This window comes from Streptopelia decaocto, assembly GCF_964273445.1.
Source record: "Streptopelia decaocto genome assembly, chromosome: 6".
Classification (NCBI taxonomy): Eukaryota; Metazoa; Chordata; class Aves; order Columbiformes; family Columbidae; genus Streptopelia; species Streptopelia decaocto.
In genome coordinates, this window is record NC_138660.1 from 28,304,466 (window position 1) to 28,319,130 (window position 14,665).

Genomic DNA, 14,665 nt, shown 5'->3' on the forward strand with positions numbered 1-14,665 from the left:
AACAATTACAAACAACATTTTTACTGGCTTCAGCGACAGTAATCTAATTTGCAGTTCATTCTCACACCCCACAGAGATGCAGACTCGTTGCACTAAGGAAGCTGATGAAGAGCTTCCATTTGGCTTATTTTACAAGTTTGCCAAATCTTCAGAGCCATACCTTGAAGTTAAATGTAATGCATTATAAAATGCATGCCAAAGACTGGGAAAGCTTGTCTTCTTGAAGAATTCAATTGTGGTAGAAAACAATGTGCTCACTTTAGGCTTAACTACAACAGAACGGCTGAAATTAGTTATTGTTTGAGAAGTCTGGACAGTGCTTGGCATTGCAAAGGTGATCTCATCTTGTTTCAAGGCTGAGCTTTCCAAGTTAAACCGAAGTAGCCCCACATGAATATTCAACATTTCCATTTCAGTACTGCATTAATTGAAAATCCATAGAGCATTTGTATCTACAACCATAAACCAACGCCCAAAATTAAAAAACTATCTGAAAAAAACAATACTTCAAAAGCACTTTTCTTTAGAATTCAAATATTATGCAAAAAAAAAAAAAATCAATACATTATTCAGTTAAATAAGCTCTTTATGAGCAATATCACTCTCTACTCGTCATGCAACTTTCTGTTCCAGTCATTATCTTCTCAATAGTCAAAAAGTCAAGGGGTTTCCTGAAGGGTAAAGAGTAACAACTGTATTGAACTGCACAGTTCATGGAAAAACACCTCAGTTGGTTCCATGGTGGTACCAGGTTAACTCAATAACACTGGTCTTCGCAAGCTACAATGATGTGATTCTGGATAAATTAATGTTTGCCGTGAGCAGTTTGCCCCTTTCAGGCAGTTTTAAAAACAGGTCAACTGCATGCTTAAGCTGTACTAAAAAAAAGTTACTTGTCCATCAAGTTTAAGAATTCAACCAGTACATTTTTATAACCATCTATCACATAAGCTTTATCTTCATAAGCAATATCAGTTATCCTTCTAACAAATCATGCCCTACAAAGCATATTTTAAAAACCTCTCGCTTCGAGCCAAATATTAGCACAGAATTATGCAAAGTAACAAATTGACTCACAGGCAAATAAGTTTGGAAGAAGCGCAACATGGAAACACACACTGCCTCAGCAAGCTGAACCTGAACTTCGCCAGCCCGCAGCCTGCGATCACTTGTCTTACACTTGATACCAGAATCAAGACCAAACAACAACCGCAGCTCCAAAGAATAATATTTGACAAGCATCAGTGTGCAATAACATAGGATTACTGTCACTCCCTTAAGAAGATACTCTTTTTGCAAATCTGCATCATTAAAACAAAAATACATCAAATGCTTATTCTCAAAGCAAAGCAAAGCTGTTGCATTTTTCCAAGTGCACACACACACACAAATGCAACAAATACAATAGCAGCAAGCTTCAGGTTGGAGAGAGACTAATGGCAGCTTCAGTACAAAGAAAAAGGTCACTCTGCAAGTTATTTGTAACACTGAAATGAAGTTGACAGCTATGATGCATGAGCATTATGCAATCTCCTTCAGGCTCAACCAAGCATTCAGCTTCCTGAAGCAGCTGAGCTGCGCTCAGGAAAATAAAGAACTTCCTTGCCGTGTACACTTGCCATTGAATTTATTAATATACAGGAGATCACAGATGATAAATCAAATATTTTGAAGTAGTTTATCTAAAGCAGCTCACACAGCAGAGAACGGTACGCTTGCACAATTAATTCAGAAGTTATATTTCACACGCTTGCCCAGAAATGCTCATAGCAGAAGCCAATGAATAAAAAGCTCAGTTTAACATCATTTGCAAAATGAATTACGTACAAGCACAAGCTATGTTTTCATTGTGTGTATTGATAAATTTTAGGGCCCTGATTCTGCTCTTGTTTACAGCAGTATAAACCAAATTACACACACATGATACTACTATAAGCACAAGAAGATCTGGTTATTTTAATAGGATTTAATAAATGGATTCCGTCACTGTAATAAGCCACCAGGTGAGAAGCACACTGGTCTGACTGAGTTTCACCGTACAGCCTGCTCTGTTCTGACTGAAAGGTGCTTTCTGGGGGGAAAAAACCAATAAACCTCATGCCAAACCAAGTGTAAGAGCAGCTGCAGCAAGTAAAATCTAGCGGAAAGCTTCAGCTGTATTTCTGGAAGCAGATGAGGTTGTATCTTACCAGAAAGGCTTTAAAGTAACTGTCAACAAACAGGAGTGAAAACAGGGATGATACCCGTGTTAGACTACATTAGAAAGAACTGAACAACCTTCCTCTGCACGTCTCAGTTGCTCTAGTTTTAGTTGTAGAAGATATTAAGTATGTGAACAAAAATATTTTTAAAAGTCTCCTACCTCATTATTTGGGTCTTGAATGACCTTATAAAGAGCTGGTACCAGTGGTTTTTTTCTGTGCAATGTAGCTGCATAGCTGGAAATTTGTGTTTCAGGTAATGCCTAAAGAAAAAAAAAAACAAAAAGCATACCCTGATAAATCTAATGCTTCCAAGTATTAAAAGATCTCCACAAAAGGATTCAGTCTCGTCCCCAAAAATCAAGAAAAACGCCTGAAGTTCAGTACATTTTCAGACTTGTAACCTAGTTCATTGAGTGCAAGTTCCGCATGAACAGCATTTGGTGCACATACCAACTTTCAGGGTTAAATCCAAAAGCAGTTTCAGATTTATCTTTCACAAAATCATTTGCTCCAGCTTGATTCGAGGACTCTCTTTCTTGATATCCTGTGTTTAACAGGCACTTTTCAACGTTTTTACCAAATCCCCTCCAATTCTTTCAGAGGTGGGGATAATCCAGCACAAGCGTCGAGAGCCTGGAGTCCCCCCAAGCAACCAGGCCTGTGGATTTTGCATCCTTGGCTCCCAACAAATTTCCAACAACAGCATGGAATGACTTATTGTGTATCATCCATGACGTGAGAAATTGCTAATTCTTCATTTTCATTTCATATCAGTCATCGCATCCGATTTCTTGCTTATGTGTTATCCTGTATTTCACTCAGCGTGATTATTAACATGCAAAAAAGCTTAAAAATCCTACAGTTCTTCATGACAAACCAATTTTATGCAGATCATAGGGAAAAAAATCCAAGCAAATATTTTTCTTTAATATTTTTTCAAACTCCAAACATTTCTACTCATTTTTTTTAAATGAAAAGTTGCCAAATAAGAAATTTGGGCAGTGTTATCAAGCTGTTACTTAAATTCTATCAGCCTGATCTACATAGAAATACATGCTTTAAGAAAACATTGCTATAGCAGTGTTATGCTCTACAGTCATAAACAATATGCATTGTGTATTAGGTACCAGCTGGCTCATTTACATAGACCTTCACATGCTTCGTGCATTTTAACAAGTTGAAAGATCAAGTAGTAAGTATTTAAAATGTTACGTATTGGACGATGAAAGAAATCGATGTGCGGCATAAAGCCAGCGGCAGAGCTCCCACTCATCTTCTCAGCTCACCTTGAACTCTGACAGCCATTCCTCCACGACGCCTCGTTCGGATCCCAGCATTTTCTTCCTTCTTTTGCTTCCCTCTTACCTGAGAGAAGAAAAAAGAAGTTAAATGTGTTCTGACAGCAAAACTTAGTTTTATAAAATCCGACCACAATGAAAAGCTGTTGGTATAATTTCAGTAGAACTATGTAACCGCAAACCACAGGAAAAGTTGCATTTTGGACAACTGGTCCCATTTTCTAACAAGGATTAAACTGTTCTCTTTAGACTTTTAGTCCAAAGTACTTCACACCAATGGGGAGGAGGAAAAAGAAGGATTCGGTGCTTCAGGCCAAACTGTACATTATTTAAGACAAACACATCACCCCATTCTTGCTCCCTTACCAAATATAGTACAAACAAAAGACAAGTGGAACAAAGTAAAGAGCATCATGGAACAAATAATGTGAGACCTTGGAATGACAGCTGCAGGTCCAGCCCCAAGTAAAACAGTTTCATAAAACCAGTCATTAGAAAGCCTAATAAGCAAACTTAACTCCTTAAGCTTTGCTCTTCAAGAATTTGGAGACTTCTTGTTCAAATGGCAAGATTTAGTTCTTCTAAAAACATGTTGGAATTCTCAGAAACAAAAATTCACAAGGACAACTGTTGCTATATTCCATTTATATACAATAGTCATTGTAACGTCTTTTGAGTTCTCACAAATGTAATTCTCAAGGCAATAGCAGGAATGTTGAAAACACAAGGATCAGACACCTGTGCTTGATGCTTAAAAAGCAACAAGGGTCATTTTGTCTCTGTGTGACCTCAGAACAGGTTGGCAACACCTGGAAGTCATTAAGGTCCCAGACAAATCTGATGAAGTGAAACAAAGCTGTAGCCTAATACTAGAGAATAAAACCAGGGAACAGTGACCTCAAAAGTAATGGATGAAGGAGAGAGTAAAATGTAAGAGGTAGACGTTACGCAGACAGTTAATGTTTCAAATGTTTATTTTTGACAGGCTAACAGGTTAACAGCTACCTGAACAGAAACAAGCAACAGAAAACCTGTGAAGGGATGTGGTACTTCAAGAGATACTTTGGTCAATCTTTCCTTCCTCTCTTTTTTTAAGTTGATACTGCTATATAACAATTCTATGCAATGAAGCTGTCACACACTGTCATATTTCTTTACCACATTTTTCCTAAAAACACACAACAGCTCCAAAGCCCTTTTTTTTCTAATATTATTTCCTTCAATACAATCAACTATTTCTGAAGTTCTTTCAGCCTTAGCCCAGGATGGGGGAAAGAAAGAAACACTTTCACAAGCAGATGAAAACAAGCTGAAGAATGCAACGAGCGTCTTTAATCCCACAAACCCTTATGCTCGTCAACTTCATACAAGCGTCAATAATATACGAAGTGCTACTATTTGCAGATTTTGTTGTAAAATTTTTAAGGAAATGGCAGGTAAACATGAAGTGAATTATTGACTTTTTACAATTTTCTTTCGGATGTGTTTTGAAAATATAAAATGACGCAACTAAGGAGATCTCTGCAGACAAAGGATTCCACAGACACCCTATTCAACTGGCGGGGAAACAGACAGGGACCAGTCAGCAGAATGAGATGGGGGGAGAAGCGAACTTAAAACACCACAGGACACGCTACAAAAGTTGAGATTTAGTTCACTTTGCCCGGGAAAAACAACCACCACCACCACACACCACCACACACACAAAGAGACATAAGCAAACCCAACATGCTTCTACAGAAAGTGTAACGTTTACCTCTTTAAAGAAGTCAGTTTTCTAAAGGAGGAAGAGGAGGAGGAATGCAGCAGTTTTTCAACCTGAGATGCATTTGTCAAGCCTTCAAGTGCTGCCCCTTTTGCTGAAAGGTGAAAAGAAACTCTGATGATCACAAAGTAAGGAGAAACAGAGTAAAGCAAGCAGTAATGTATATATTTTTTGACCTTAAAATGTGAAGTTTATCAAATCCACTAAAGCACATCTGGGTCCTTCAGTAACAAAGCAATCTGTCATTCAATTTGCTTGTCACCTGCATGGCAAACTCCGATGTACCCGCAGTCCCCAGGAACAGAAAACGGAAGCACTCTTTCTTACAAAGAACAGCGCAAGAAAGGTGCAAGAGGAAAGGAAAAGGGAGGTACCTTTATAAAAAGTGGGCTGGATCAATACTCCACCTTTGGAGAACATATACTTCTGAAATCGAATATATTAAAGGCTCTTCCTTACTCTCACTGCTCTTAATACATATTCCTCACAAAGCCAAAATTGCTAACTGATTACATACAGATTTGTAAACACACACAGGAGAACCAAAAGACAAATTTATGCATTTAAGTTCTTGTCAGTTGCCTCTTGTCATTATCAGGCATGCATCTCCAAGACAGAATATCAGGTCTATGAGCGGATTCAGGACTTCTAGAAGTTTCCCGAGTGTTATAATACAACATGGTAGAAATAACCTTTACATCCCAACACGGTATCTGATATCCACTGCTCTCCAGATATACCATGGGGTCCCAAACAGCTCCCAGCTATTACACTTGCTGCCTGTAGGTTCAGTTGTACCTACCCCACTGTCCCGAGTATCAAAACCAAAGATACAAACCCAGGAATTATGCTTAAAAACAAATCCCCCTTCTCTTTACACCCCAGCAATATGTATGAAACCACAACACAGCTCCAACAAGAAAGCAAAACGGGTATTTGATAAAGCTCCACTGAGCACCAAATACTACTGTGTATTATAAGTAGATTAAGTCGTATATATTAAGTGTTCTTTGCCCAACAATTCAGAGCAAGACCACAAGGAGAAGATTACGCAAGCTAATTGTTGCAGAAATAAGGAAACGCACAAGGTTATCAAGAAACACATGCATCAGGACAGGAAAAACGTGGTAGCTCAGAGAATACTGCAAACAAGTGAAACCAATGAACTGAATAACCAGCAATTCTCCTAAGTCAGGATTTAGCTTAACATATCTAAAGAAATGACAAAACCACCAAGAGTCGCAAGAATGATTCAAATGCCTCCCTGCAAACGCCATGGAGATCCCAGTGTTGCTGCTACGCTAAATCACAAATGCCAAATACACTGTTGCTTTGTGTGGTTGCTTATATAAATACAACTAGTTGTTCTGACACTTCCAGAATGTTTTTGATGGGGTGTACATTAAAGACCAATAATATGAAGTATATCCCAGGAGGAAAAGTACCTTATCTTGCTTTGCTCATGTGGCTTTGAAAGGATGTACGCATATAGCTCTGCTATATCAACACAGAAGCAGCCCACTGGTAGGGAATAGACTGCCTTAGCTTATGGAATTACTGGCTATACTGCTTCTCATAGAACTTGTTTAGAAACTGCTTATATGTATATAGAACTCACTCAGCATAAGTCAGTGTGCTCAGCATAACTTCTGCAAGCTGTGAACCTCTGAACTTTCTGCTTCATTAAATAAAAAGGCTTCAGAGTCTCCAAGCTGGAAGATCCAGGAGCTGCGGCCCTGGAGATAAGTGAAGGGCCAGAACGGGTCTGACAGAAGACGGACCAGAAGAATGTTTTGGCCATTACCAAGAACTTGTTTTCTCCAGCTGTGGGTGCAAAATAACAACTGAATGTCAGAACTTTACTTGCCGGCCCACCTGACAACAACACAGAGATGCAATGGAGAACAGGGAGAACCCAGCCGCGCATTTTGCAACTGGCTCCGAGTGCCGCTCGGTGCTGGGGGCTTGGACTGGGGGGCGTCATTGCCCCAGGTTTGTGCTGCTGAGGGTCCCTCCTCAGGAGGCACCAGCTCGAGCTGCTCTGTGCTGGGCCTTGGTAAATCATTTATTTCAGAAGAACTTCTGGAATCCATGCCCGAGTCTCTGTTGCAGGAAACCTGGGGAAAAGGAACTTCCTTAACACTCACACCTATTTCAGCTACAATTACTAGATGGAGTTTAGGACAAATCATCTTTCCCTTTCAAATTATCGGCCTGGATATTAAAACATTTGTAAGGACTAGTCCAGAGAGGCAAGACAGTGAGGCCGGTGGGAAGGGGGGAAGGGGGGAAAGGGGGAAGGATTTCTCTCAAGCACCATGTGGGTGTGTCTCTAAAATAAACTGGTTCAACTGCATTAAGTCCCGTGCATATTTATTCCGAGTTGAAGCAGCCTGAACTAAAAGTATTGAATTTCACTTCCAGAGTGTTCATGTTTCTTCCAAAGCAAACAAAATACAGGGAATGTAAAAAGATTTCTCATGTTTATTTTATAAAGACCTCATTATTTTTTCTACTATGTTTCAAAAGATCTAATAACGTGTAGGAGCCATAATAACAGAAATTTAGTTATTACTAACTGTAATAATTAAATGTACTGAAATGAAAATTAAGTTACCAAGAGACTGAAATACCATGAGATTATGTTAGATTCCCATTTTAAAGATAGCTTTCCTATAATTCACCATTCTCTATATTATTGTCTGAAAATATCAGTCTGAAATAAAACGTATTACAGTAATATACCATTGGAACAACGAAACATAAAACCCAGATAACTGCTCAAGAACTCCTGACTCCTACAGTAATAGACATGAAAAAGAGTTTAATCAACTTCTCTCAAAGAGCATGTTTTTCAGTTCCATTTAGAGTAAAAACATGCTGACTAAATACTATTTACCAGTCTGCATTTAAACCACTAGCCAAGGTCAATTTGCAATAGCAAAATGATTACCCAAATAATCAGAGCCAACAGCACTCCCTCTACGCATGTACCAACTGTCACAGTTAGGATTAAGAAAAGAAGCGCTCCTCATTAGATATTAATGACTGTTGACATTTACGCAGATATGACTGTTCGAGTACGCAGAGGTTTTTTTGTTGGTGGTTTGTATTATATTTGGGTTTTTTGCTTGTTTTAAAGAAGCCAGGATTCTATACTGGCTTCAAAATCCACAGGGAGGTCACATAAATGCACTTCAAGAACGAGTTCCTCTTTTTTTTGCCATTACATACTAAATATCATGACGTATATAATGTAATTGGGTCCCAGCTGCATGATGAATGACAATATTATATATTTTTATGTCAAAGACTATAACATTTTGCAATTAAAACCTGGACTGTCTTAACAAGAATCACAGAATCGACTGGGTTGGAAAAGCCCTCAGAGATCAAGTCCAACCCTTGGTCCAACTCCAGTCCATTGACTAGATCATGGCACTAAGTGCCACGGCCAATCTCAGTTTACAAACCTCCAGGGCCGGTGAGTCCAGCACCTCCCTGGGCAGCCATTCCAATGCCTGACCACTCTCTCTGCACAGAATTGCTTTCTAATCTCCAGCCTCAATTTCCCCTGGCAGAGTTGAAGCCCATGGCCCCTTTCCTATTGCTGATGCCTGGGAGAAGAGCCCAATCCCCACCTGGCTAGAACTGCCCTTCAGGTAGTTCTAGAGAGTGCTGAGCTCACCTCTAAGCCTCCTCTTCTCCAGACTAAACAAGCCCAGCTCCCTCAGCCTCTCCCCATAGGTCTTATGCTCAAGTCCCTTCCCCAGTCTTGTTGCTCTTCTCTGGACCCGCTCCAGCACTTCAATGTCTTTCCTGACCTGAGGGGCCCAGAACTGAACACAATACTCCAGGTGTGGCCTCCCCAATGCAGAGCACAGGGGAAGGGTCACTGCCCTTGTCCTGCTGACCACGCTCGTTTGGATCCAGGACAGGATCCCACTGGCCTTCTTGGCCACCTGGGCACACTGGTGGCTCCTGTTGAGCTTCCTGTCCATTAGTCCCCCCAGGTCCCTTTCTGCCCGACTGCTCTCCAGCCACTCTGCACCCAGCCTGGAGCGCTGCAGGGGGTTGTTGTGACCAAAGTGCAGCACCCGGCACTTGGCCTTGGTGAACTTCATCCCTTTGGAATCAGCCCAAAGAAGAACAAAGCTTCAAGCTGCAGCATCTTTGCGGCACTGCTCATCCAAGAGGACATCACAGGCTGACCGCAGGTCTAGGAGAATAGAAAACTCAGCAATATAGCTGATCCTTCCAAGCTACATGCACACTCCTCTTGTAGATGTAGTTCATTACTGAACATGGGAAGAAGTATGTTTAAAGAAAGATTTTTCCAGGCTTGTGTAAAAAAAGTAGCATGGAAAGCATCAAGAATGCATCCCTACTGTGAACTAAACCTACAATCAATTCCTTTGATCCAGAATGTTCATAGCTCCGTAACAAAAGCACCTTTGCTAAATAAAATTAACACCCTGGGAAGCAGAATGCATAAAAGACAACATGACATAAGGTGGTCGGAACTACATAGGAAAAATGCTTCCCCACCACACACACACTTCAATGAGACAACAAAAAACCAATTTGAACTTCTCATGATGAGTTAATTCGTGAATGCGAAGGTTTAAAAGACCAAATGGAAAAAAAAAATCCTGGCTAATACAATCACAGGCTTAATGAAAACATCTGCTCAGGAATGTATCAGCAGCCAGGAAAGAAATCAAGATGTTTCATCACACAAAAGGGGTACAACGTAAATGTGAAAACATGCAAGTAGAGCATACAAAATTGATAATATGCTCTTATTTGAAATACCTACCTACATTTGATTCAAGCAACCTAAAAAGAAGCATGTATAAGGCAGAAAAGTGGTCGAGAGGCAGTTAATGACAAAGATCGTGAAAAATAACTTCTGACATGGATATGGGAATAACTTTAACAATTCAAATAAAAAAAGAAATCCATGTATTAGAAGCACATGGAATTAAGTGGTAGAGTAGGTAGAATGGATTTTTTTTGTAACATAGTAATACAAAATAAAACATTACAATGTACCAAGGTAGAAATGTTAGGCTGCTAACAAGTACATTGTTTCTCATACTGTAAGACTAGGACTCATCATAAAAATATCAGGAGGGCAATAAGAAGAGATTTTAGATAAATATTATAACACCTGTTTTACAAAACTACTTATTTTGTAGAACAAGAAGAGTAAAGGAGAAAACTTGGTGTAAGCTAGCACTTACTTGATATACTGGACAAAATACTTCGCAGAGGAGCATCTCTGTCCTTAATTGCTCAGTAAACAGGCGTATGCAGCTTCCTGCCAAACTGTACTGAACAGCCACGGTATGGTCCGATTTCCACACGGGAAAGGGGATTGACCCTGAGGCTAATCTGATCCCAAGAGAAAATAAGACCAGCCTTAAGAATGTTCAGTTTTGCTAGATTACTTCTGCTACTTTTTTAAAAGCACATGTATTATCCTATATGTTTCTTATAATAAACACTTCACAAATGCCATTGAGACTCCCTTCTATCCATCTAAATAAATATATTATTCTATCACAATCTTATTTAATAAAGATTTATATAAGCTGCCATTTGGGAAAGGACATTCAAAATAAATTAAAACCCCATTGTCCTCAACAAGGCAGAACTACAAGTGCAGCTTAATGCTGGAAACAGGTACGAGCCTCCTGCCAGAATTCTCCTGGCTCCACAGCAAGAGAAACAAAAACTTCTACAAGGTACAATATTGACAAAGGCAGAAAGAAACAAAACATTCTCTGGACAGTTATTAATTCAGATCATCAGCTCAAGCATCCTCTTCGATGGAAAGAGAGCCCTCTTCCAGCTCCAGCTCTTAGGTCATTTAATTGCAAGCTTAAGCAGACAGACACGCATTCCAACTTTAAAATATAAATGCTGACATATTCTATATGTGGGATTTAGGTTGTCAGCCTTATTAGACAAGCCTTAGTCATGCAAAACAACTCGGATAAGACATTTCTTCCCTGCCCACTGACTCACTAGTAATAACCAAGCTAAACCCCCTTTCTTTTTGGATCCCAGCAGAGGAGGTGATGTGAAAATGATGGGAGAAAGCCTGACCGCAGGGAAGGCCCAGACAATGGACACCACTGCTGTAAATGTTCATGGGACCGGACCTGCACAGCAAGCTCCATTGCTTATCAAAAACGTCGCATCCATTTCAGCTGCTGCCAAAAAGGGTAAAGAAAAGACGCAGCCCATCTGTTCCAAAAAGCCTCCTCTAAGTCATTCTAAGCCCTAAATTATCTTCTGTGCCTTTCAAGCACCAGAAGGCTCAGCTGTCAAACCTTCTCTCTTTCTACAGTTACTCCAGTGCAACTGTGCTCTGCAGATACAAAATTGCTAAAGACAAACAATTAGGGCAGTGTGGATGAAAACACAACACTGAAAATAGACACCTTGTAACAGAGCTTTCAAAATTGTTTAAAAGCTGAGGTTTTCATTGAACTGCACAGAGTAGCTGTAGGAAGCTACGAAGTCAGGCGACTACAGCAAAATTTAGGTCCTGTTTGCTTCACAAAGAACCTGAATAAAACACAACTGTACACTTGTAGCTAAATCCCTCTCTTAAGAGATCATGCAGTGGATGAAGCAGAAAAGAGTTAAGATGATTGAGAATGTGGAAGGAGATATCTTCTGTATCTGAAGAAAGTACTTCTCTACTTCACTTACAGGATTTGGGAAACAGTAATATAATAAAGAAATTATACCGCAGCCTTAAATACAGCAAAACACATGGTAATAAATAAAAATAATAAAGACTTGACGCACTTAAAAATATATATATACACACACACACACACAGATTAGCCATCGAAACATTACCTTATTCTCTCAGCGCCAGTTTCCTTAGAAACAACCTCATGTAGGCATCCTACACCGAACCTAAAACGTGCTCTTCTTAGGATCCCGTGTGATAACCCATCCTATGCTGGACAATACCAGCTCAGCTTCCCTTTGCATCCCTTCATATGCAATAACTCTTCCCATGCTCATTTGTCTGCAGCTCATTAATTTCTTTACTTACTAAAACGTTTCCATGCAAATGACTTTCCGTGTAACCCTACCTCTCCCAAACACCTTCCTGGTTCACAGTTTGGGTTCATGAACTAAATTAAAAAAAAATCTACCAGCAAACTAACGCTTGCAAAACCACAGTTAAGGGACACTCAGTGTTATGTACTAAAAATGAAGAGGCACGAGCTAGAAGAAACCTTGATAGAGAATTTCTGTGGGAACAAAAGCAAACAAAATTCAAACCCAAAACAAAGCCACCACCAACAATAACTCAGCAAAACCCCACAGCATCAAAAATCCCTCACCACACACTTTGGAACAGGCCTGCAAGTGTTATGCTGGGAAAGATCGCTCCCTCGCCTGCAAAGGAAAGAAACGCATGCAGAAACAGTTCTAGAAATACAAACTGGAGATTCTCCACAGCTTCCCATTTTTGAGCTGTAAAATCCTCACTTGATGGAAATAGATGTCTGTTACATTATGAAAACAGTCCTAAAAAATTAAGTCCTCTATCAATTCCAGACCAATAAAATATCAATACATATTTCTTGTTGCAGTATCTGCTACCAACTGTAATTCACACAAACTGGAATTTAGGTTACATATTCATTAATTGGCCTAACCTCCTTTCCTCCACCCTAAACATTCCCAAAGAGACGTAACCTAAAGGATCCTCTCCTGAAAGGAATGAAATCCCTCATTCTATAAAGCCCTCAGCTCCAGGAAGTAGAGTGTGAGTAACTGAAGCCGAGGCGACAAACGTTCCCTCCCCATCCGTACACTTACACATCCATAAACTCTTAAATGAGTGGAATCTTCTAATTTAGCTGAATTCACTTCAGTTATATCTAAAATTATGTCGTATTACTGGTTTGAAAATGATACAGTAAAGACTACAAAGTTCCAACATAAACTTTCAAAGTGCCAGAGTAAAAGGTCCATGAGCATCTATTCCTTTATTGCACAATGTCATAAATTTCCTACGTGTGACTCAGATGCATCATTCACATTCAAGATGTACAGTTTTCAAGGATAAAATAATTCTGCTTGATATTCTAGTCTCACTTTTCCAATATAAGCTCCCAGACTTTAAAAAGCAAACTGAACAACAAATATAGTTAGGAACACCAGTGTTCTCAGCACTACTCATCCAGATGACACCACAACAGCACCGATCTCTTGGGCTCGACCTAAGGGGACAGGCGAGGCAGCCAAGCCCTGCACACGGAACATGAGGACTTTGTTCCCACAGAAACGCTGTCCCGAGCAGCAGCGGCTGCTTGCTGTTCAGAGGCAGACTAGCATCAAGAATCCAGAAATATAGGATCAGCTTCAGCTTCCAGAGTTGAAACTGTTCAGACCGTCGCTGACTTTACTACTTCCAGTTGTTACTTTACAGGAGGCAACTTGTGTTTTTCAGTGTCAAACAGCTCCAATCTCACACTTGTTTTCTGAAAGTCAGAAAGGGATTTTAAGAACTGCAAAGGAAAATCTCACAAAATGAGAAGAGAAACACTGCTATTGTATATTGAGATTAATCAGATCACACCATTCAGAACATCATTCCACACCTAAGAAGTAACACATGTTCCTGGCCATCTCAGTTCTGTACAACACAATCCATTAAGAGCCACCTCAACAGCACCTCCCACGTAGTTGCTGCTGCTGATTAAGACTGTGCTACAAAAACTGATGCTCATGACCAACCTGACTAACTTTACTGGGATTCCTCCAGAGTAAGAAATTCCACAGCCTGTGTTGGTGTGACAACTACACCAGTTTCTCCTTCTGTCTTGGGATGAGTTTAATAATTAATCTTCACTGTTGAATAGTTAAACACAATGCATATTGTTTACACAGTTGTTATTCTTCCACTGTTAAACTAATATTAGAACAGAGACTGACCAGTTGTCAGTAAAAGCTAGTTTGTGTGTAGTGGTTGTTTTTTAAAATATATAGTTTAAATAGTGAAGAGCACTAAGTTACTAACATTTGTGGGGGTGTTGTATAGCCTTGATGACTTCAACTGAAATGCACAGTCCTGTTCCCCCACCAGACATTGCAGAAAGAGCAAGAGGCAGATATGAAATGCACGCCACTATTTTCATGCATTTTTCCCACTCAGAGCCTGAACAGAACTCAAAGTTTTCTGTCCAATACTGTCCTAATGTACAGTCTGAAAGCAGGAGTCTTTCCAGATTGTGAAAAAAATCCAGATTTAGCAGGCAGCATTGAAAATCCATGCAGTTAGCTTCATGGGTACCCGTCCTCCTGGAGGGAGGAATGGAATTTATTTAGACATGGTCAATTTTACAGTGTTGTGGGTT

General features: G+C 39.8%; 1 protein-coding gene across 9 annotated transcripts in view; it reads right to left on the minus strand.

The window, feature by feature from the left end:
- Window positions 1–14,665, minus strand: part of HYCC2 (hyccin PI4KA lipid kinase complex subunit 2) — a 57,755-nt gene that overhangs the window by 26,792 nt on the left and 16,298 nt on the right. For 7 of the 9 annotated variants that reach the window (XR_014184439.1, XM_082056463.1, XM_082056465.1 and 4 more), the window contains 3 exons: window positions 5,259–5,361; window positions 3,491–3,569; window positions 2,363–2,464 (listed from right to left, as the gene is read on the minus strand). Coding sequence is in view for 8 of the 9 variants with exons in the window: in XM_082056463.1 (XP_081912589.1) it covers window positions 2,363–2,464; window positions 3,491–3,541 (153 nt within the window). In the remaining variant the exon portion in view is untranslated. Of the gene's footprint in view, window positions 1–2,362; window positions 2,465–3,490; window positions 3,570–5,258; window positions 5,362–5,443; window positions 5,528–14,665 lie in introns of those variants that run through there. The other 2 variants (XM_082056461.1, XM_082056462.1) reach the window with 2 other exon arrangements.